This window comes from Glycine soja, chromosome 2, assembly GCF_004193775.1.
Source record: "Glycine soja cultivar W05 chromosome 2, ASM419377v2, whole genome shotgun sequence".
Taxonomy (NCBI): domain Eukaryota; kingdom Viridiplantae; phylum Streptophyta; class Magnoliopsida; order Fabales; family Fabaceae; genus Glycine; species Glycine soja.
The window spans coordinates 38,710,548-38,736,342 of record NC_041003.1 but is presented as its reverse complement, the minus strand read 5'-3'; the positions used below and the strand labels follow the sequence as shown (position 1 = coordinate 38,736,342).

The window sequence follows — 25,795 nt, the reverse complement described above, 5'->3', positions numbered from 1 at the left end:
GGAGCCCACTAAATAAGACCGAAACTTCTCTAAGGCTTAAACGATGGCTAGCATCTCCTTTTCAGTGGTAGCATAATTCAGTTATGCGTCGTTCGGGATCTTGCTGGCATAATATATGGCATGGAATATCCTGTCTTGCCTTTGTCCTACCACTACACCCATAACATAGTCGCTGGCATTATACATTAGCTCGAACTCTTTACTCCAGTCAGGTGCAACCATTATTGGGGCAGATACAAGCTTATATTTCAGAGTCTGAAAAGTTGCCTGACATTCTTCATCTAGCTTGAAGACGGCTTCTTTATTCAGCAAGTTGCTCAATGGTCTAGCGATTTTGAAGAAGTCCTTGATGAACCTCCGATAGAAGCCTGTGTGTCCGAGGAAACTCCTGATACCCTTAGCATTTACTAGTGGTGGTAACTTCTCAATGACGTCTATTTCGGTTTTGTCCACCTCAATCCCTTGGTTGAAACCTTATGGCCTAATATTATCCCTTCCTGGACCATGAATTGACACTTCTTCCAGTTCAACACCAATTTTGCTTTAACACATCTTCGCAACATGAGCTTTAGATTGGTCGAGCATCAGTCAAAGGAAGGCCTAAAAACTGAGAAATCATCCATGAAGACCTCTATGCACTTCTCTACCATGTCAACAAGTATAGCTAGCATGCACCTCAGGAAAGTGGCTGGTCCATTACATGACCCAAATGGCATCCTTCTATATGCAAAGACACCAAAAAGGCATGTGAAAGCCGTCTTCTCTTTATCCTTAGGATACACTGTGATCTAATTATACCTGAGTACCCATCCAAGAAATAATAGAAGGATTGTCATGCTAGCCGCACCAACATCTGATCCATGAATGACAAGGGAAAATGGTCTTTCCTTGTGGCTTCATTGAGCTTGCGGTAGTCAATGCACATCCTCCATCCAGTGAAACTCTGAGTCGGAATAAGATCATTCTTTTTATTACGAACTACTATCATTCCTCATTTCTTGGGCACCACTTGGACTGAACTTACTCGAGCACTGTCAGAAATAGGATTAGCCTCAAGCAACTTGAGGACTTCCTTCCACACTTCTTCTTTTATGGATGGATTGATTCTCTTCTGTGGATGTCTCACTGGTCTGTATTCTTCTTCCATCATGATCATGTGTATGCAATAGGCTGGGCTAATTCCCTTGAGGTCTGAGATGTGCCACCCAATAACTTCCTTGTGCTTTCTGAGAAGATCTATCAACCATTCTTCCTCTTCTGGCGATAGGTCATTGCTAATTACAATCGGCTTGACTTTATTTTCTTCCAGAAAGACATACTTCAGGTGCATGGATAAGGCTTTTAACTCCACCTTTGGCTTTTCTGCAGGGTTGTCTTTGTTCAATTCTTCCATAGCATCTTCCCCTGTAGGGATCTCCTTCAATCGCTCTAGGTCCTCCAGACAGGCTTCGAGATCTTTCTCCTCTTCATTGGTCAAGCAATCAATCGCATTTATTAAGGCCTTTTCCAATAGGGAGTGAGTATCCAGGTGCTACATAGCGAGGTCGGCTTCTTACTCAATTGCCTCCACCTTGAAGCAAGCTTTGTTGTCGCTAGGATGTTTAGTTGTTTCAAACGGGTTGAAGGTCACCTTCTGATCGTCCATGCTCATCTCTAAGTTACCATTTCCCATGTCCACCACACATTTTGCAGTGAGCATGAATGGTCGCCCCAGAATCCATGAGATCTCAGCAACTTCTTCAATGTCCATGAATACAAAGTCCACTGGAAATGTGAAGTGGCAGACTTTGACCAACACGTCTTCAACCACCTCGAATGGTCTTTTGATGGAATAGTCTGCTAGCTGGAGTGTCATCCTTATAGGATCGATCTTTAGATTCCCGATTGTTTGACACATGGAAAGAGGCATCAAGTTGATGCTTGCTCCTAAGTCAGTGAGAGATTTCCCTACGGACACTTTCCCAATAGAGCATAGGATGGTCACGCTTCCTAGATCTTTAAACTTGGGTGGTAGCTTCTGGATCACTATAGTGCATTTGCCCCTCTACCACTATGTTCTCGTTGTTGATTAATTTCCCTTTTTAGTGAGAAGGTCCTTCGGGAATTTGGTGTACAATGGCATCTATTGTAGGGCTTCTCCAAAAGGGATAGTGATCTCCAGCTTTTTGATGATGTCTAGAAACCGCTTGAAGTAGCGCTCCTTATCTTTCTTTGATGGCACCAAAGGGTACCAGGCTTCTGTTGCTGGACCTGGTGGTATCTCTCTTCTAGCCTTCCAAGCCAACTGACTCTTGGTCTTAGGAATTAAAACCTCATCATTATTTTCCTTTCTTTCACCTTCTTCTTTCTTTTTATCTTCTCCTTCCTCATCTCTCACATCCTCGAGTACTCCCTCAGCTCTCTTTTCTTTCTCAACATTCTCCTTCTTCCGACTACGAGTGACAACTGCCTTGCATTCCTCCTTGGGATTCTTCTTAGTGTTGGCCATAAAGCTTCTGGTGGGCCTTTCAGCTAGTTGCTTAACTAATTGGCCCACCTGCACCTCCAGATTCTTGATGGCTGACTCAATGCTCTTGTGGTTTGACAGGGAAACTTGCATGAACTGCATCAGCGTGTCTTCCAGCTTGGTGGTTCTCTCATATAGATTGGGCCCTTGGTTGGGAAGCTGATTGGATGGACCTCCTTGGTCTTTTTTGAAGTTATTCCATGGATGGGATCTCCAACCTTGGCCCTGAGAGAAATTTCCTCCCTGATGGTACCCTGACAGTCCTCCTTGATGGAATCCTTGACGATTTTGATTGGCCATGTAGTTGACCTCTTTTGATGCGTCGTCTTGAGCCATTCAAAAGCCTGACTCATGAGCCCCACCATAGATGTTGCATCCCCTAATGTGCATGACTAAAGATGGAGAAGGATGCACTGCATGCAGCTATTGAGGGAGCTTATTTAGAGTTTCTGTGAGGGTCTCTAGTTGCTTGGCCAGGAGCTTGTTCTAAGATAGCAGAGCATCTTGAGATATGAGCTCAAAAAGGCTCTTCTTTGTGGGTGCATAGGCTCGATCATGGAGGATGGTGTGATCACTAGCTGCCATATTCTTAATCAGCTCCATGGCGGTCTTTTGGAGTCTTCAACTTAATCTTCCCACTAGCAAAGGCATCGAGGAGCTGCTTGGAATGGGGTCACAAGCCATCAATGAATATGTTGAGCTGAACCGGCTCACTAAACCCATGCATATGAGTCTTTCGGAGCAACCCATGGAAGTGGTTGAGTGCTTCACTAAGTGATGCGTTAGAGAATTGGTGGAAGGATGAGATTTCCACCTTTCCTTCGACGGTGTTGGACTTTGGAAAGTACTTCTTTAGGAACTTCTCCACCACCTCTTCCCATGTCCGCAGGTTATTCCCATTGAATGAGTGAAGCCATCTTTTTGCTTCATCGACCAAGGAGAAGGAGAATAGGTTAAGGTAGATGGCGTCATTTAGAACTCCCGCGATCTTCACCGTGTTGCAAATCTCGACGTATGTGACAAGGTGTGCGTATGGATCTTCATTCGGTAGGCCATGGAATAGATTCCCTTGGATCAGCTAGATGAGGGAATGTGGGTATGTAATGTTGGCCACTTGAACTTCTGGTCTGGCTATGCTAGTGAAGTACTAGGGGGTAGTAGAGCTAGAGTAGTCCTCTAGTGTTACCCTCCGTGGGCGATCTTCTGCCATGATGCGTTCTTCAAGGTTGGTATGTGGATTGATCATAGGAATGGGAGATGATGATTCAAATGATGAAGGTCCTCTCTTTCCTTGATTAATTTGCACTTCTTGTTGTTCTCTCCTTCTTCTTGCAGTGTGGTATCTTCTACAGGTTGCTTCAATCTCTGGATTCAAGGTAACAAGATCTTCCTCCGTAGATGTACCTCACATACAAGAAAGAGAAATACTACCGTCCAGGTTATCAAGGTAAAAGACTTAAAAAGAATTTAAAGAATCAAAGAATAAAGATTGCTTTCAGGTTGGGATATGTAACAACCAAGTACGAAGGACAAAGTCCTCGCAACGGCGCCAAAAACTTGTTAACTCATTGGCTAGTGCACCAAATTATCTCAAGTTGTAATGTTTACTCGAAAGTCTGAGTGTCAAATCCACAGGGGCTTTGTTTGTACTTGATTTGATGTATACCCAATTTGTAAGAAAGAGATAAAGGATTGTAATAAAAGATAAGAAAGAAATAAATAAAGAGTAAAAGACATGAAAAGTAGAAAAGTTTGAATGCAAAGATGATGTCAGAATTTAAATATGTTGGGGCCTTGCATGCCTAACTATCTTTGATGCAATGTTAATGTATTTCTCTATTTAAGACTATTCCAATTTCCACTCACATCTACTAAGATACTCAAACCTGATCCCTCATGTTGAAGAGCCTAATTTATCAATTCTCTCTCCCAAATCCCTTTGCAGAGATAAAATAGTAAAGTGCATGAAGTTTAGAGATGTATGCCTAACAATGACAATAAAGCGCATGAAAGAAACAATAAAAATTGGCATTGTAGTCAATAGATAGTAAAGAAAGATTACATTACAAGGGCATAGGCTGCTAGGCTCCTAACAATGGGAGTTTAGCCTCTCATTGCCATGAGAGGCTTTACACTTTAGGGGATGATGTGGATGGAAGAAGAAGAGGGATGGATAATGGAAGAAAGGGGAGAATGGTTAGAGATGGAGGATTTTCCCTATTTGAGAAGCTCGGGCTTTGGGTGTATTCAATAGAGAACTCTGAGTCTTAGTGTATCTTTCTCCTTTGCTTCCTACTCCTTTTATAGGCCTAAGGTAGCTTAAAATTCACGCGATCTCACATAAGTGTGCCCTTTTGGGCTTAGCGGGTACGGCGGTGTGATCACGCGCTGAGCGCGGTAGCCTCTGGGTTTAGCGAGTATGGCAACGATCATGCACTTAGCGTTGGATTCACGCTAAGCGCACCTTTGGGCTTCTTCATAGGCCTTTTTCGCATTAAGCTTGAGCTGGCCACTAAGCAAGGAGACGCGCTAGGCTTGTCTTGTGTGCTGAGCGAGCTGTCTCACTCTTCAACTTTTTCTTCAAGGCTTCTTCTTCAAGTTTTTGCATCAATTTTCCTTCAAAGCACTTGTAATCTTCCTTCTTTTGACTCCTGCTGGTAAAAAATTAAAATGATATTAAAATCCTCATTATTCCATTAAAAACAACAGTAAAGTAAAGGAATTTTAATCATTCTTAGTCAAAATTGACTATCAATTAAACCCAAATTTTGTAGTTATCAAATCACTTTAAGTGTCATACTTTTGATATGTTGATTTGTGTAATGGTTAAAATAAAACCTACCTTATTTAAAAGGGTAAAACACACATTTAATTATTATAAGAACAAAAAGGAAATAAATATAAAAAATTAGAAGTTAGAGTTTTAAAAAATACTACTTAAAGTGGCATCTTGAAAAAATGCTACAAGCTATGAAAAAAGCTTGTTTATCAAACATTATTTATAAGGTCAAAAAAGTTTTTCAAGTTGTGAAAATAGAAAGAAACAAACTGAAATATTTTGCCAAACATAACATAAATAGCTTTTTGTTTGGATGAAGATCATCTTTGGACAAATAAAAATCCAAAATGAGATCTACAAATAGAGCATCTTTAGCATGGTAGTATAAATAGTTGCGTAACTTGAAAAGGTAAAGTCGAAGTAACTACTAAGAGCATGTTTGGCTAAACGTTGGTGAAGTCAAATGTAATTTTGCTAGCGTTAATTTTGCATTAGACCGTTGGATAGGCCAAACATGCACTAACCGAAGTTCACTCTACAAGATGTGTTTGTGTTGCATCCACTAACAAATAGGACTCGGCAATTTTAATTCTATTTTTACTGAATCATACAGACAGTAAAGAAAATTGTATCGTGCTCAAATGTCTACATAGGAATAAACAGGTCTGTAAACAACAATGATAAACGAGATTTGATTATTTTAGCATAATATCTTAGGAGGGAGAATTTAAAAAAACAAATAAAAAACTTCAACTGCATAGCCTTGTTTCATGCTCTTCATTTAACATTTGATTTATATATAAAGTTTTGGTGAATCTGGTATAGCTATAGAAGTTATTTAAGATGGCCCTTCAAGAACTTTTTTGGTAGACCAAATAGAAGTTCTTGAATATTAATCTCTTGGAGTCTACCAAAACAAATTGCAACCACTATTTTTGTTGTTTATGGGCAAGTTGGAAAACCTCATGCGTCATTTCAGGATGCAGTGTTGATTACTTGGGCAATGAGATTCTTAGACGCATAAGAGATGTGGCAAATTAAAACCTTCAAATTAGAAGTTCCATTTAACAAAAATCTGAATTTTTCCTGCCTTTCAAACCGCTCCCCCTTTCACAGAAAGCATTTTGTATTTCATTATTTTAACTAAAAGAAGTCAGTTCTCAACTTTAATATCTTGTCATATCAATATTGACAAAGATAAACAAGAATAATTCTTCTAGTTTCAAATATGTTAAGGGTACATGTGAACACATAAAGTTATGGCTTGCTTTGCATCCAATCTTACAAAATTAAAAAAACCTAACTACATCAATCATTGCGGACGAAGCTAACCATTTCTTGCTCAAAGGAACAAGTGTGACACTTTCTATCCCGACACATATATAGTGAAAGGAAACATAGAATAGCGATAGTAATTTAAAAATATTTCCTTAACAACTCAATATAAAACTCCTCAATGGAGTAAAACATTCACATTCACCAATTAACAAAGTTAAAACTTATCGGTAAAAATATAAAAACATGTTTCGGCTCTAAACAAAGATCATACCAGTATTACAACTGAAATTCCAATGAGAAACATAAAAGTAAATCATGTTCAACTACATATCTCAAACTAACATATGATAAAAACAACATAAAACCCTAAGCTCTTATGTCACATCCTATCAGAGCGCACGATGTCCCAACGTCCTCTAGCACGAGACTTTCCTTAGTCATCCACCTAATCATTTGTTCCCACGAACACAAGGTTCGAGATTATCATAGAATCCAAACACAAACAACACAGAGAGAGTGGGTTATCACATTCCTAACTAATAGAGAGAAATGAGACAACATGTAGATATATATATATATATATATATATATATATATATATATATAAATGAAATACAACTTACTTAAACACAACTCACGTTATTCCACCACTTATTGTATAATATCACGTCTCAACACAATACATCTCACACATTTATACATCATTCACGTACTCAAGGATCAAACATAATATCACTCAATCAGTCAATAATGATTAATACACAAGCATTACATAATAAGGGACCCTCACATGCTGATTCCAAAGCAAGACAAATAGCTACGGTTGGGAATTTGTTATGAAACCAAAAAGAAATGAACGGTCCCCAGGTCTGGCACTCAAACCACTTTGGAATCTCACCTACTGGCAAATAAAAGTTGGTGTTTCTGGCCTCATGCAATTCTTATTAGTCACAAACAATTCATCGAATTTTGTAACAATAAGGTCTTGTTCAAATATCCATAATAGGAGAAAAAAATAAGAATGTAAAATGAATTAAGCTTCTCCAATAAGTTAAAATCAACTTATTACCTCAGATTTATGAAAGTTAGATAAGAGAAATTTCATCATAAAAGTTAAAGTACAAAGTATTTATGAAGAAATTTATACAAACAAAGCCTTAATAGATCGTCGGTTACCAAATCAAATACATAAAATAAAAAAAATAAAAAACAATACCTGATTCAGTAACATGCTTTTACTCGAGGAAGTCAAAGATACACAACCTATTGCAAAGAAATATTTCAAGTTTGGAGGAATCCTTCTAATTTATTGAAGACGCTCACAACATTCCAACTTAAGCCTAGTTAAAAAGTTGTATTCTTTGATGCATTCGGGAATAACTATGAAATTATTAAATGATATATCTAACTCCTTCAAATTAGCAAATTATGGGAGAAATATTGAAAAAAATTCATTTGACAAGTTGCAGCTCAGAATATTAAGACGTTGAACATTTAAAGAGACAGTTAAGGTAACTTTTTCTGCACCTTCATCCTCCTTAGGTAATACCCGTTGTCTCCATTTTAAAGCTTCAATCTCAACCAGTTTTGGCATCATGGAAATGTTCCGAATGAAAATGGCAGCATCAAAGCAACTTTTTTGTGGTCCTCGGTAATAAGACATATGTAATTTTTGAAGCTGAGTAAGATTTTGAAATGAAAGTGGAAATTCTTTTATGGGAGTTCCTGATGTAGCTCCATTGAAGCTTATAGGCTTTGGATCTTCTTCATCAATGGAGTCCTTTGCTTCTTGAATTTTAATGGCAACGGAATGGAGAAGAAGAAGAGTTGAGAGGAGATGCCACTTCAAGGAGAAGATGAGTCAAGAAGAAGCTCACCACCATAGGAAGTCATGGATAAGAGCTTGAAGGTAGGAGAAGATGAATGGAGGGAGAAGGGGAGAGGGAGCACGAAATTTTATGCCTCAAAAGAGGTCTGAAATTTGAAGTTTAATTCTCAAATGATCAAAGTTCCAAAAAATGCACACACATGACCTCTATTTATAGCCTAAGTGTCACACAAAATTGGAGGGAAATTTGAATTTCTATTCAAATTTCACTTGAATTTGAAATTGAATTTGTGGAGCCAAATTTTGGAGCCAAAATTTCACTAATTATGATTAGTGAATTTTAGCTATGGTTCAGCCCACTAATCCAAGATCAATTCCAAGATTCTCCACTAAGTGTGCTTAGGTGTCATGAGGCATGTAAAGCATGAAGGACATGCACAAAATGTGACTATATGATGTGGCAATGGGGTGTAGCAAGCAAATGTTCACCTCCCCCTCTAAAATTTAATTGGATTGGGCTTTTTCCAATTCAATTAAATTTATTTCCAACCGCACACATCAAATATTCACTTAATGCATGTGAAATTACAAAACTACCCCTAATACAAAATCAAGTCAAGGTGCCCTAAAATACAAGGGCTAAAAAATCCTACATTTCTAGGGTACCTTACCTATATTATGGAGCCCTAAATACAAGGCCCAAAAATAATGAAACCTTAATCTAATATGTACAAAGATAAGCGGGCTCATACTTAGCCCATGGGCCCTTAATCTACCCTAAGGCTCATGAGAACCCTAGGGCCTTCTCTTGCATCTCTGGCCCAATCTTCTTGGAGTCTTCTATCCAATGCCCTTGCGGGGTAGGATTGCAACAGTTCCTTCCAACCGAAGTTGTGTTATATTTTCCATCTTACCCAGTACTTCTGGAAAACTCTCGAGACTGGTAAAATCTGATAGTTTGAGTTTGAGAGGTCAACTTGATGGGTGAAAAACTATTGTGGCAATTAGCAGCATCCAAGATTTTAAGTTTTTTTGAAGAACCCAATGACATAGTGGATTGTAAATAAATTCATACACCCTGGAAATGATAATTTTTCCAAATGTGAGAGACAAGATACATCAAGTATCTATGTTAAATATTGACACACGTCAAAATTCAAACTTGTCAAATTCACCAACTGCTGCAACATTAAAGGAAATAAGAGCAACTCAGTAAACTAAAATTGAATATATTAGAGCAAACATTAAAAAAAAGGACAAAATGGATAACTTGATTAAAGTGAACTTATATATTAAGATACAAGATCATTATTATTATAGTACCGAAAAAAATCACTATTATTAAACAGGCTAGGTATATTAGAATTCGCCTTTATGTGGTATGATTAAATGTAACATTGATGGGGCTGCGAGGGGTTCTCCAGGTCATGCTGGTTGTGGGGGCATTTTTCGGGACTGTAGTGGACCGACTCTTGGTTGTTTTGCTGCTTATATTAGCATTCGTTCATCTCCATAGGCTAAGCTGCTTGTTATTCTTGGAGTTGAGTTAGCTCATGCGGATAAATATGTATGTGAAAGATTCAATTTATTATGTTATTAATTTTAGTAAAGAATTGTTATTTATTTTATTATAATATTTATTGTTTTATTAAATTGTTAATTTGACAAGTCCTTTATTAAAATTAGAGGCTTATTATCATGATAGAGATTATGATAATGAGAAATAAGTTCTTTCTAATTTTAACCTAAATTATTCTTAATCATAAGATTATTGAAAATAGGACATCAATAATCCAGATAGATTAATATATATGTGATAGTATTTATTGGATAAATATTAATAGATCTCATTTATAAATTTACATATAGAGATGAGTCACATGTGAATGTGATCATTGAACTGATTCAATTAAAATTTTCTAATGGTTAAATTTACCATAAATTGTCAATAAAAAATTTTCAAGAAGAGCTTTAATAGTTTTCTTTGACCTAAGATTGTCACAGTAATTAACAGGTTATTTGTTATGTTCTGATTCCGGAAACCTAATGCTTTAGAGCGCTTGTTAAATGGATATTGGATATGATTAAATACTTGTATAATTAATGATTAATCAAAAAGGAATTCATCAACTCTTGGTAATGAATTTGAGGTCTATAAATAAAATTATATCCTAGCCAGGAAAATTAAATGAAAGAAGAAATGAGTTTCTTAAGTCATTATAAGTTAACTCAAAAGAGTTTAAGAGTAATACCATACTCTAGAGTTAACCCAGAGCTCTAAAGATGGAAGAAATTATTATATTATTCTTTTAATGGTTCTTGAAAGTAAAATGGTGCTTCATGCTATATGGACATTAAGGAGTATTATTAGATACCTACCTTGATTAATATAGTAATATATTATCGATTTAGTACTAAACCTACGAGGTCACACACGAATGAGTGTTCTAATCTATGTTAAGGAAATTATTTTAATATTTGATTATCAATTAAATTAGAGAATTTAATGTGATCAAATGATTAATTAATTTCTTAGGTTGAATATTATTATATTTTTGCTAGTACTGAAAATATAAATAAAAATAAATAATTTGAAATATTTGGTGAAAGAAAAGAAACAAACCGGAGGATTTCATGTTTGGAATTTGCTTTGAAGAGTTGTTACATATAAGTTGGACTTGGTCAATTATTATTTCTAACTTCAAATTGCTAAATGGTTAGCAATAGAAAATAACAATAAACAAAATTTTAAAATGGCTTAAAAGATAAGATAGTTATTTCGATTTTATCACAAATCTATTATCGGGGTGCTATAAATACAGCCATATGTTGCGCGTTGAAGACGAGTGATCACTTCTCTTTTCATCCTCTCACAAGACTAATTATTGTTCCACCTATCAAAGTTGTTGACAAATAGATAATAGTCTCAGTGTTGATACATGTGGAATCTTCACATTATTAAATAAAATTTTTCATGCTTCAAGAGTTCATCAACCGGTGCACATTTAATATGTCATCCATTTAAATATAATTTAGACGCAAAATAGATCATTTTATTTCGCTGTGTGTTTTGAACACCTTTTTCCTTCAAGAGGATAGAGTAATTTGTGGCTAGAATGTGATTCTCAGTTGTTGCTTGCATCTTTATCAAATAATTCTATAGTTCCTTGGGATATTTGAGCTCGTTGGAAACACTTTTTAATGCTTTGCTCTCATATGCACTTGTTACATTCTCATATATTTAGGGAAGGAAATCATTGTGCATATAAATTAGCTTTTCATGGGATTGATAGCCATCTTGATTTCATTTAGTGGGACTTAATTCCCCATTTTATTAGGGAGAAATTTTTTCGTAATAGGTTTGGTATACCAAATTTTGGTTTTTGATGATCTTGTTTTCATGGGTTTTGGCCTAGTGCGTGCCCCCATGTTTTTCTTTCATCTTTTTAACAAATGTTGGTTGTTTGCATAGGATGAATAGTCTTTGGGGTGTCAACATAGTTGGAATGTCAAAATTTTATTATGATGCTTGTCATTAAAAAAAAAAAAGATAGATCAAGAAAATGAAGTCAACATACTTGCCTTTTTCAATAATAATGCAGCCAACCCCAATGATGCAAAGCAACTATTGGGTAACTTGCGTATATCAAATTTCTTTGTATGAAAATCGTATGGCAAATCCTATGAAGGATATCTCTACCATTCCAATACTCTTAAAGTATTAGGAAGATGTTTAGGACCTTTGGAAAAAAGGCCATTTTTAATAATAAGTGTTTTGAGATTTTTCATCCTCTTGAAGGCATCTCCATCCCATTCTACTTCTCTTTCTTTAAATAAGGGGAAATTCATAAATATGATTTCAATCCGACTAGTCCCCTTTTAACACAAAAATCACAAATAAACCACAAGACATGCTTATATATTAGGACTTCAACATTCATATTTAGATAAATGTACATAATTTAAAGCCAAAAAAATTGTGACATGAAAAACCAAACTGCCCACCTGTATCATTTTTTAAAATTATTTTCTTCTAAAACTTGAACCATATCCTTACTAACCCTAACCTGCTACATTTCTTAGGCTCTTTTGGTGATTCTTTCCTAACAATTTCTTTACCCATGTCCTCTATCAAGTTATGTAAGGTCACCTTACCATTCCTATTAATCTTTATGAGAAATTTTTTAACTAGCAATCCAATATGATATTTCATGCAATTGCCATGATGAGCATGAAGTATATCTTGGACATCTACCAAATTGTATTCTTTGAAGCAACAAGATATGTGAAGAAAAACACCTTGCTCATCTTCTTCCAAAGCATCATAGTATCTCTTGGATCTTTTTATTAGGAATTCTTCCGTATCAATTTAAAGTAGATTTCCATTGTTTTGTATTTCTTCCTAATAAATTGAAACCTATTACTTCTAAAGCCAATGGGAGGCCAAAAGCATAAGTTACTACTCGATTCAAAACATCCTCATAATGCCAATCAATTTTTTTAGATTTAAAAGCTTTCCAGCTGAATAATTGAAGAGCATCTTCTTTGTTCAATTCTTTCACCTCATAAGTTCTTTTAACACCGTGGTGAATTAGCAACTACTTGTCCCGGGTCGTGATGATGACCCTACTGCCAGGACCAAACCAATTGGGTCTTCCAATAATCACCTGCAACTGCTTAGGTTTGTAGACATCATCTAGAATCACAAGAACCTTCTTGTATTATAACCTATTTGTATTAAGGGATTTCCTTTTATAGCACTTGTTAAGTTGATGTCCTTCTCTCCAACTGCTTTAGAAAGAAGCTTGCTTTGGAGATATTGTAACCCATATTAAGTTTCTCTCACGTTTTCAAGAAAACATAAACCTTCAAAATGGTCGGCAATAGAATTATAAACTGCAACAAAATTATAAACTGCAACAGCAAGTGTCATTTTACCTATGCCACCAAGTTTGTGGATCCCTACCATGTGGACAACATCATCAGATCCAACATCCAAAAGTTTCTTTACTTTTATCACTTGTGACTCTAGTCCAACTACCGGGTAATTCGTAGCAAGTAAAGGAACACGATTAATCTTGCTAGGGACCAATTCAACAATCTTTTGGAAAAAAAAATCATTCATATTTGTCCCTATTTAATATAAAAAAAATTGTGTGAAGTCAGACTAAATGTTTCATTCCATGTCATGACATGTATGCATGTTGTTCAGGGTTAATAAGTATTTTTCATATTTTAAAATTTAACATTAATCAAAATATCATTAGTGAAGTGAAAATTAATGATTTAAAATAAGATAACTGAGGCAGGGTACTTATGTGTGAAATGATAGCCAGACAAGTTTGTTGCTTCATGTAGAGTCATTTTCCATTCCTCCAGTTTCTACATGTTATTATGCTTGAATTTCTTTTCATGATTAGCCCATGTTTCTCCAAAACTACCTCTGTAACACCTCATTCTTCGTAAAATAAATTAAAAAGGGTTTATTTAAAAAATAGAGTTTTAGAAAAATAATGAAGTTTTTGTAATTAAATAAATATGGAAAAATAGATTTATTAATTAAAATAATGGTTTTAAGGTAAATAAAATAAATTTGTTTTTAGAAAATAAAAACATATTTTATTTATTCATTTCATAGGGAGTAAAATAGAGTTCATTTTTATAAAATAATAAAATAAAGTAAATAATATGTTCATTTATGATATAAATAGAGACATATTAGATCAGTCTTTACATTTACGATATGTTTCTACACTCTCCCTTCCTCCCAAATTCGTCCTCCCTTCTTCCTCTCTCAAAACCTTTTTTTCCTACATACACCTAAATCTTTCCAAGTAAAACTACAATTAATGACTCGTTAACCATTGGATCATCCTAAAATTAGGACACCACCTTTGGAACTCATTTTTTCACATTTCCATCGTTTAGATTTTCAAAAGAATGTATGTAGAGAGAGAAATTCCCCTCGTATGGAGACAGTGAAATTAAGGTTCCAATCCCATCTCATTCTCTCTAACGCTTGAAAACCCTAGCAAAGCAACCAGAGGAAAACCTTAAGAAATCTTAAGGAATCGCTAGAGACGCTGTTATCACTGCCAAACTACATGGTGAATTCGCTTAGAGGTAATGGATGAGTTTATCACAATTGGGGTTAGAATAAACATGTGTAGAGGTCCTTAAAGGATCAAATTGGAATTTATTTTTGGATGTTTACTGTATTGTAATTCTACCTTTATGATTATAATCACGAGATTGTTATGTTTGACGTGCCAATTGATGCCCTAATGTGAATTGATTGATAAAATTGAGTGTGTAACGACCCGCCTCGTCGCTACGATATCACCACTCTAAATCACGATTATTTCAATTTTTAAATGACAACTCCGTTAATTTGCTTATGAATAATGAAGATAATTTTTGTCTTGACATACATTCACCAAACAACACACCATTACTTAAGTGAATACATATACGTATAGGAATAGTAACTCAGTACACGTCATACACATAATGGAAAGTACGTTTGTTCATACATATAATTAAATTTGTGATTTACATCTTTAGTTCAACAAAAGAATCATGAACCAGTTATGGAGGAGTTGATTAACAAAACACAACTCTCTCCCAAAATAATCCCAACGTCATCACGTCGGCTCGGCGGCTCCTCAACAGAATCTCACTTCTTGAACCCTACTATTGTCATTCTGCTCCCACAAACATGGTTCGCGATCATCACAGGTATCAACCACACGACACAAAATTGAAAGGGTGAGTTCATTATAAAAAGAACCAACACTAAGTCTAAATAATCACAATTAGCAAGAAAACATAGGCAAACATCATGAGCTTACATAACATTCATTATTCAACACCCACATTCAACAATTATTCATCATCCATCCATGGATCCAATCAATATTGCTCAGAATTATGCATGCACCTGACCTCAAATCTTAGATGCAATGTTGTACGTACCATCAACTAAGGAAATAGTCTAAGCGTGTCCACACGACACCTCACTTAGGGAAACCATGCAGTATTTGTCGAGGTCACCCAGTCGTGCACCATAACTCCCCCCCCCCCCCCTCGATGATCGGCCTGGGCCACAAGGGAGTTCCCTACTAGGTGACACACCCCCTAGTACAAAGTACATACTGCCATAGTTTATACTATTTCTCGTGTCATATGAGGCATGAAACACGGGCACCATCAAGTACAATGACCATGGATGAATTAAAGATCCTAAGCATCCCCTCAAAAATGATTAAACTCTTTAACCACTCTATTTTCCCACACAAGGGACATCCGACAAGGTCAATGCACCCCCCCTCCCATGAACATACACAACATACAACATATGAACGTGGGCACCATCAAGTACAATGACCATGGATGAATTAAAGATCCTAAGCATCCCCTCAAAAATGCTTAAACTCTTTAACCACTCTATTTTCCCACACAAGGGACATCCGACAAGGTCAATGCACCCCCTCACGAACATACACAACATCCAACGTATGAAACATGGCGTCATCAAGTGCAAAGACCATGGACAGATTAAAGCTCCTAACCTTCCCCTTTTGGAGATGTTTAGATTCTTTAACCACTCTATTTCCCCCACCAGGGACTCCGACAAGGTAATTGCACCCCCCATGTACATACACAACATGCACATCTCAATGCATTTCCAACATCATCAACATTCCATTTCAATATCATTCTCAACATAAACATCATCTCATCTCAATGACGTTATCAACAACAACAACAACCTCATTTCATAGTCACATAATCATCAACAATAACATCAATTCATGTTAACATGATCTTCATTAGCAATGCCATCTCAAATCAATATCATCATGAATATCAAATCACCACATATCAATTAAATTCATCAATAGCAACATCAACAGTAAGTCGCATCCTGTATATACATATATTTTTCATGCTTGAGATTCACACTTCCCAGGTCTTCAAACAACACAAGTCAAATAAGGACAATAATTTTATTCATCAACAATAGATTTATCGCATCCCATTCGTCAAAAGCATTGTTTTCTAAAGAAAAACTCAACATGCAGCAGGGGCAGGCATGTATTCCCTTGGTTAGGTTCCCTGACCCTAACTATGGTATCAAAAACTGTAAATTTTATAATAAACTCCCTTCACCTATTGTGAGCTCCCCGTCGGTTCCTCTTTGTGTCACTTAGAGGTCTCTCTTTCGTTCACGGTTGTTGGTCCAACGCAAGTCTCTATTATGCCAAAACGAAAGGAATTTGGTATAGATTTCAAAAACAAGGTCAAAGGCAACATTCAGGGTCAAATACCTCTGTCAAAACATAAAGGGCTGAGGGGTGTTTCGCATTCTACAAATGGAAACATCATTTTGAAATTTTGATCACGCCAATATGGCTGGGGTTCAGTGAATGGCGCAAAAATAACCTCAATGTTATAAAAAGATAACTTTTACAATATCTCATTCTCTAGGGTTTTTCAAAGGAAGTGTAAAAACACCCTATTACAGAACCCAACACATAAGAGACACTCAGAGGAACTCAAACTAGCTAGGAGAAGGTTTAGAAGTCAAGATTACCTCAGAGAAACTTTGAAATGGGGGATTGAGGGATTTTCTCCACCGAATCTTTAAGGAGGATTATGAGGATTTTGCTCCGAATAAAGTGTTCCTCTTGGTGTGGGGGTCCAACAGCAAGCAACGACGGCTTACGACGGCCACCGGTGGTCTTGGGTGGTGAAAAATGAGGTTTTAGGGTTTGGGTGGCATTTTTGGAGAAGAGGAGAGTGAAAAATCATGTTTTTCACGCTGAGGATGTATTTATAACCTGCAAATTTCGCTTAGCGAGATTGTTGTGCTAAGCCGAAGTCCACTTCTTGCGCTTAAAGCAAGAATTTAGGCTTAGTGCAGCCCCCTCTGCATTAGGGTGGGCTTAGCGCACCCATGGGCGCTCAGCGCGACTTCCTCTCAGTTGGAATTGGGCTTAGCGCACCTCTGGGCGCTCAGCGCAACTTCCTCTCGGTTGGAATTGCGCTTAGCGTGCCATTCGTGCTTAGCGAGATACCAAATGTTGTTATTTTCAAAATCCCAACGATCAGACTGTGGAAAAATGTCTTAGGAAGCTCCAGACAAAATTTGAAGACGATCCAACGGTTAACAAATTCGGTATCGCGATTTTACTGAACTAGGGTTAGGCAAAAATCTAAAATCTCATAATTTCAACTTTGCTCAACAAAACTCCACATAACTCAACATCCACATCAAGAAATTCAAACATGACTAATTCAAATCATTCAAATCAAACATATATTCAAACAACAAGCTAAACACAATCAAACATCAATTTATAATTAATAACATTTAAGGGTGTTACAGAGTGCTCTTGGTGTTTTTGTGTTTTTCAACCTATGATTTTGTTTCCTTTGATTTTGATATGATTATGTGAAATTGTTTGAGGGGTTTTACTCCTCATGTTGTGAGAAGCATTTTTATATATTCATTTGTGTTTTGGACGAGATGTACTAGATTAGCGTGAGACTCAGGTTGTTGGAAACGTTCTTTGTAATGTTTTGGTCTCATAAGCTTATTACGTGTTGATAATTATAACACATATATATGTATATGAATTGTTAAAATAAATTAGGAATTAATAGTTCAAATAATAAAATTAAATTGAAGGAAATTAATATACTAAGATTCAACGATAAAAATTTTCAATGTATTTTTAGTTTAATTATTTATTAACTCTTTTTAATTGAAAATAATATAATTTGATTTAATACATACATGTTTTGTTCCATGTAAATATTAATATTGTGTGATGTTTATATGATTCATGAGGTGTGATAACATGTTGCATTAGGATTATAACATTGTGATTGAGATTGGGTGAATGTAATAAATTGAGTATGTGTTGAATTGTAAGATACATGTGTAATGAGATTTTGTACGCATTGAGTTATGAGCTATGAACTGTACAATCACACAACTTTAATATCCTTCAAGGGCAATGAGTTAATGCGCGAAGCGTATTGTGATGGGATCCACCATGGGAACCCAACAAGTTGAATCACTTTGAGGAGCAACGAGTTAAAATGATTTTGAAAATCATTGAGTAGTTGTGTGTATTGAATAGTTCAAACTCCAGTAACACGTATATGATTTTAAATGTCTGTTTTAGTGAAATGATTAATCATATGAACATAACATATTAATATTATTACTGTGTGATATGTATATGATGCATGAGGGGTGATAACGTGATACCTTGAGATTATGAAAGTGTGATGAACTGTGTGTAAGTGACAAGTTGAGTATGTATTAAATTGTGAGATCACACATGTATTGAGATATTGTATGCATTGAGTTATGAGTTATGAACCATACAATAACACGACTCTAAGACTCTTTAAGGGTGATGAGTTAATGTTGGACGAGTATTGTGATGAGATCCACTGTGGGAATCCGACGAGTTGAATCACTTTGAGGCGCAGCAAGTTAGAATGATTTTGAAAACAATTGAGTAATTGTGTGTATTGCATAATATTCTGAACATGTTACTTTATGTTGTTCCGTTACTTAACTTGTTTTTCTTTTGTAAAAAAAAATTGGATGGTCTTGTTTCTGGCAATGTTTTCATACACTTATTTGATAAGTTTTTAATTTGATGATTAACATGGATGTGAATCTTTTACCCACGTGAACTCTTTGATGCTTAGAAAATAAAATCTATTTTACATAATTTCGTATTTTCATGTATTTTATTATATGAATATGTATATTGTGGTAGAGAGTGTCACAACATCTTTGGTGTTGCACATGAGAAGGGTCAACGATATAAAAAAGTGGCAAAACCAATAGACCATTCCCCTTAATAAAGTTAAGGATGTAAGCAAGTTCGTTTAAGCAAAAGGAGGAAGATGCATAGTTTTCGGAGAGGACTATGATGAAAATTTTGGACTCTTGAATTGCTTTCTCAAGTGCAGAGGTGATTTGGTTCCCTCTGCAGAGGTCTTGGTCATCAATTAAGGTGTAAATTCCTTTGTCATGAAGAGCTTTGTAGAGATTGCCAGTAAAACTGTGATGAGTATCTTCTCCTCTGAAACTGAGGAACACATCATACGTGAATCTATAGCTAAATGAAGAAGAGGATGATTGCATAGCCATGAGAACTGAGAAGACAAATTAGTGTGATTGTGGATGGAGTACTGGATCTCCAAAGTCAAACAAGAATACAAGCATTTTGGTGAAGCTTTGTATGTCTTTTTCTTCCTGGCCTTGCATTGGCCGGCAAGGTTCAAGTCACAGCTTGTATAGATTAAACAAATTGTTGAAATTTCTGAAATTATACATTTTTTAAGAGTCTTCTTGCTGATTGATTATTATTACAATTACAACTAGATATTCTCCGGCACATTAAGCTACTTAAGAAATATATCTATTATATTTTGAAAAGATTATAATTATACTAGTATAAATAAATAAATATTACTTTGAATTATTACGTTCATTAGTTTAAAATACTAGTATTTTTATCATTTTTATAATTGTAAAAGATTATTTGGAGTAAAAGGAAAAATAACACATTCCTTGAAATTGTTTTCAATATATTGGTTAATACTATTTTAAATAAGAGAAAAACTAATACATTAATAAATTTCTCTCACAGAGGCAAATGAGATCATTAGCTCATGCGAAATAAAGTCACAACAGAAACAGAGCACAATCTTAATTGAAATTTGAAATAGAGCATACTTGTATTGAAGCAAACTATTTATTGAATTCAGAATAACTTCCACTGCACTTTCATGAACACAAATCTTAATGTATTTGAACTAAGGGTATGCCTTCTGCAGAATTTTTCTTTTGATCAAATTCTGATTATTAGATGCTGCTATGTTTGCCGGTAGCTTGATGGTGTAAAAGTTAAATAGTGGTTGTATGTTATTTGGATGTACTTTTCGGTTTTTCAGCTTGCTCATGGAAAAGGATAAGCATTGCAGTTCAACTGATTATATAGATAAACCTAAGAGAATCCTGGTAATTATGTAGACATGCCTCCTTGTGTATTTCCCTTTGTTGGAAAATTGTTCTTTTAACTGAGTCTTATTACTTCACTTGTCTTGGTAACTTCTTTTCAATCTTTGCTTACAGGAAGTAGTTCACTTTATTAACTGGGTAGCAAGTCATTGTTTGGAGGCTATAGATGGAGATGCAAATTGTTTACCAGAAAGAACATGAAGTAGTTGTTCACAATTCTGTTGCACAGTTGTCATCTGTAACTTCAGCTCCGTGGTGGAGAGTACCTTTGAATCTCAACCAGTTTCATGGGGGAGTATTGTGGCCAAATAAATTAAACACTTTTCATTATGGGGAGCTTTGATGCAAGGGGAGTATTGTCACTTTTATTATATATATTTCCAACCAAATTTAAAATTAAAATAACAAATTTTAAATGTCATACATTCATTGTATTGATTTATGTAATGGTTAACATATCTTAAAATATAATAAAACCTATCTCGTTTAAAAAGGATAAAGCACACACTTTAATAAATATTATAAGAACGAAAAAGAAATAAATGTAAAGATGGAAGTTAGCGTTGTAAAAAATATTACTTAAAGTATATGAAAAAAATGCTTCAAACTACTAAAAAAATGTGTAACAAATACTATTATAGATGTGTTTGCATTGCATACACTGAGAATGGGGCTCTGTATTCTTAATTCTATTTTTACTTGATCATACAGTCAGAAAAGAACATTGTACTGAGCTTAAACGTCCTCCTAGTTACACAGAAATAAACAGGCACGTAAGCAACAATGATAGAGGAGATTTCATTATTTTAGCTTAAAATCTATCTTAGGAGGGAGAATTTTAAAATTACCTTCAAATGCATAGCTTTGTGTCGTGGTCTTCATTTTCCATTAGTAATTTGATAACTATAATTTAATTAATATATAAAGTTTTGGTGAATCCAGTATAATTGTAGAAGTTCTTCAAGGGCCATGTCAGTCTCCTGGAGTCCGGCAGAACAAATTGCAACCACTATTTCTGCTGTTCGTGTGCAAGTTGGAAAACCACATGTGGCATGTCAGGGTGCAGTTTATTACTTAAAACTTTCAAATTCACTGCTGAATGTTTTATGTGTCTTGGAAGTTTCATTAACGTAAGTGAACTCTACCTCCTTTTCAAACATCTCCCCCCTTCTTTGTATTTTCTTAAATATGTTTTTAGTTCCTCAAATTAGGAATTTTTATCTTTTTTAATCCTCCCAATTCAAATTTGCATCTTTTAGTTCCTCAAATTCACGAAATAGTTTTTTTCAGTCTCTTGCTACAGTCAAAAACTATCTCAATTTGTACTTCAAACTGCCAAAAATCAATGAGACTAAAAAAATATTCCATGATTTTGAGAGACTAACAAAATACAAATTTAAATTTAGGAAACTAAAAAACACAGACCCCAAATTTAAGAGATTAAAAATATATTTAAATTTTATTTTAACTAAAAGTTAGATTTCCACTTTAATCTCTTGTTATATCAATGTTGACAAAGATAAACAAAGAATAATCTTCTAGTTTCAAATATGTACATGTGAACACATAAAGATATGGCTTGGTTTGTGCATGCAGTCTAACAAACTTGAAAAACCTGACTACAAATGAACCAGCCTGAGGTTCACCAATCACTGTGAACGAAGCTTTCTCAATAACCATTTCTTTCTCAAAGGAGAAGCCAGAGCCAGAAACATCCTCGCTCTTGTCTCATCTTCCAAAAAATCACAGGCATCTAATATTAAATCATCATCCAGGTCTGGTATAGCCTGAAGCACCCTGATAACATTATCTACAGAAAAATTATCTTCTTTTTTTGCTTTCTTGGTTAGTGATGCAACCGCAACAGCTATATGCTGTCTTGCCTTCTTAGACTCATTAAAGGTCGGGAGCATTTTAGGTTGATGCCTTTTTAGGTGACCAGAAACATTTTTTTCAACATGTTGTAATGCTTTATTATCTGCATTAGCAAGGGACTGAGTTTCTCTGGCAGAGTTCTTCTCTCCACCAATATGCAACACTTCTTTATCTGCATTAGGCAGAGGCTGAGTTTCTCTGGTAAAATTATATTCACCACCTATATGTGATGCTCTTTTATCTGCATTAGGTAGTGGCTGAGTATCTAGGACAGAGTTATTGCCCGAAGAAGATTCCTTTTCAAGATTTGATGCTCCTTTATCTGCATTAGGTAGTGGCTGAGTATCTGGGACGGAGTTATTTCCCCCAGAAGATTCCTTTTCAAGATTTGACTTGCAACCCACAGTAACTTCATTGCGACATACTATGCACATGCCCAAATAAAAAGGCATGCTTTTAATTTTATAGAGCCGGAAGCTGTGATGTACCTGTAATCACGAATAGGTGATGGTAGTAGAAAATGAAAAAGAATCAAAAAGAAAAATGAAAATAACCACAAGGCAAGAACACTTTATACCCTGATGCATTTTCGCCATACTTGTTCATCAGCAACAACCTTGTGTTGTGTCTTATCCCAACTAAACCCTTCTTTGCCAAGGAGGATATTTATAGAACGGTAATGCCTTCTCAGGACATTAAAACGGTTTCTCAACACAACTCTACCATAATGACATAAAAATCGTTTATTAAATGATTCTGTCATGTCTACCCATGCTTTCCTCCTGAATGTAGTGCCAATCTTGTTCCCTTTACACACCTGATCCACCATAAGTTCAACAAAAAATTGGTCCATCATTGGAGACCAGTCAATTCTACCTTGATTAACAACAGCTGGGGTAGTTTGATCGTCCACTCCTTTACTAGTGATAGTCTTGTCATCCAAATCTTTTTCTGAGAAAAGAATTAAAAATGTTTCAACATGATGAAAATACCAACAGTAAATGAATAAATTTGGTAAAGAAATTTCAAGTTTCAACCATCAAGGTATTTGTTTCCACCTTCGTACTCAAAATCTACATCAAAACATGAAAGGCTGTATCTCCCATCAGCAACTGCATGGCCATAAATTATGCACAGATCATCATAATACAGACCGACTCTTTTTTTGAAAGGTTGAGCATCAGGATGGGCCTGCATGCAGAAAAACACAGCCATAATTGCAATGTAACAATTCGTTAGTGCAGTTGAAATATTTGATGACAATGTGTACCTTAATACATTCATCCCATGCTTTATCATCAGCTACTATCATGTTTTGTGTCCCATCCCACCGGAATCCCTTTTGACCAACTATCATTTTCATATCATTGTATTGCTTCCTGAATCTTTTGTGACGGTTCTTCAACACTTCTACATCATACTTGAAACCAAACTTGGTGTTAAATTGTTCAATCATATTTACCCAGGCTTGTCTGCTAAACACTTTCCCAGTTTTATTCCCTTTGTGAACATGGGACAGCAAAAGCTGAAGAAAATATCGATCTTGAGATGGAGTCCAGTTAGCCCTCAATTTGTCCAAACTAGGAAAAGAATCATCCCCCATTAGTTTACCTGTAACTCAAATGGATTAGTACCTAAGAAGCATGGTGAAATTCCTCTAATCTTTGGACACTTGAACCCAGATAAATATGCACACAGACACTAAATAATAATAAGTAACAACAACAACAATTTCCTTAGAATAAGTAATATAATGTCATCTAATCATCAGAAACTGTCATGTATGATCTGTGTTATCAATGGCAGATGGCAGAATATGGCGGAAGGCCAAAATTCCACCATATAAGCACATCATTGCAGCCTATGGTGCCGCCATAGCGAACCTCCCTCCACAAATTGCCTATGGCGTTTGGCAAGAAATCCGCCATGGCAACACCATTTAACAACATTGTTAGTATGATAAGTTGGTTGGTTTTTATAATAACTAGCTGTGGGACCCATGCAAAGCATGGTTTTAAAAAAAATCAAACTGAGAAACAGAAAAAAAAATATTGCACTTCCCCCCAGCAGCTGACATGTGACAAGCTGCTGGACAAATTTAATAATATATTGAGACTACCTTAGTCATATCAAGTTACCAACAATATTTTTTATTGGTTAACAATGTAAAACTTTTACACTATAGTGCATGTCTATCAAACTCAAACTCATATCATCGTTAACAACAAAAACAAAAATGTAAAGGAACAGTGTCAGATATATCAGGAGTACTACAGTGCAAAACCCCTTGAAATCTACCCTCACCCTAGCACCTGGTCTTTTTTTCCAGCAAACACTATCATATTCCAAAATATATTTCGCTACATTTTCTATACCTCTAACAAAGGTAATAATTCTTAATAACTATTGCTAGCATAATGCTGCAAATGCCAAACAAACAATACACAGAATTCAACTTCATAAATAATATCCAATATGCAAAATCGTTATACAACATTGACCCAAACTCCTTCAGGTTTTCACTCGAAATCAGTTCCATGGAACATTCTACTCCTCAAGAATTCAACAGAAATTTTATGCCTAACTTATACCGAAAGGTTTGTGTTTTAGCAGCCAAACAAGGAACACGGAGCAGAGGGTCATTCAACGAACAATCAATTTCGACCTCCCAAACAATTTCGCCAAACGCGACATTGATGAATGGAACGTGATCGAACCCTAAATCTCTGTTTGGATGAATTGATAGAGAGAAAAGAAAAAGAGACTTACCTAAAAGGAAAGACAACAGCTGACGAAGAATAGCAGCGAACCAAGCAAGTGTTTGAGAAGTGCGAAGGAAAAGTAGTTTTTTTGTAATTGTGGAGTGGGACCTGACTCTGATCTGACTTGGAACTAAAGGGAATAGAATTATCCCTAAAAAACACACATAATGGTTCCTATACATATTGTTTGTAGTTGTTTCTTATCATTTCATTTGTTTAGTGTTTTTTTTTTTAATTATTACAACAAATTTAGTTGAGTTTTGTTTTGAGTTATGTCCTTAAATTTACCCTATCTTTGAAAGAAAAGTGAGAGAAAAAAATACAGAAAGAAAAAAAATATGAATAAAACTGTTTATTTTTAGAGAAAAATAGAACGAAAAAAATAGTTAACTTTTAGAAGAAAAAGAAAGTTTAATTATATTTTTTATCCAATTTTTTTTAATTTTTGACTAATTTGATTCCCAATAAATTAATTTAACAAATTTTACCTCTCACTTTTAAAAAATTTGCCAACTTTGACACTCAACTTTTTTATTTTTTGATGAATTTTATTACCACCAAATTTTGTGCTTAATAATGGATAAATAATGGAAGGTAAAATTCATAAGTTTCTTAAAAATTAAAGATAAAATATGTCAATTAATTTGTTGGGATAAAATTCACCAGAAATTAAAAGGTTAAAGATAAAAAAATACAATTAAATAAAAAAAAT

At 35.2% G+C, this 25,795-nt stretch overlaps 1 protein-coding gene across 4 annotated transcripts; it reads right to left on the bottom strand.

The window, feature by feature from the left end:
• Positions 1–21,903: 21,903 nt before the first annotated feature.
• Positions 21,904–25,205, bottom strand: LOC114393527 (L10-interacting MYB domain-containing protein-like). 4 transcript variants are annotated; one of them, XM_028354897.1, is made up of 5 exons: positions 25,091–25,205; positions 23,592–23,932; positions 23,359–23,512; positions 22,899–23,272; positions 21,904–22,809 (listed from the first exon to the last, which is right to left on the bottom strand). In XM_028354897.1, exons 2-5 carry the CDS (start codon positions 23,922–23,924, stop codon positions 22,096–22,098), a joined length of 1,575 nt encoding a protein of 524 aa, XP_028210698.1. In that variant the 5' UTR covers positions 23,925–23,932; positions 25,091–25,205; the 3' UTR covers positions 21,904–22,095. The 4 variants fall into 4 exon arrangements, with proteins under 4 accessions (XP_028210698.1, XP_028210683.1, XP_028210691.1 ...); XM_028354882.1 differs by lacking the exon at positions 25,091–25,205 and adding an exon at positions 24,913–25,072; XM_028354890.1 differs by lacking the exon at positions 25,091–25,205 and adding an exon at positions 24,913–25,070 and having other exon boundaries at positions 23,380–23,512.
• Between the last annotated feature and the right edge of the window lie 590 nt (positions 25,206–25,795).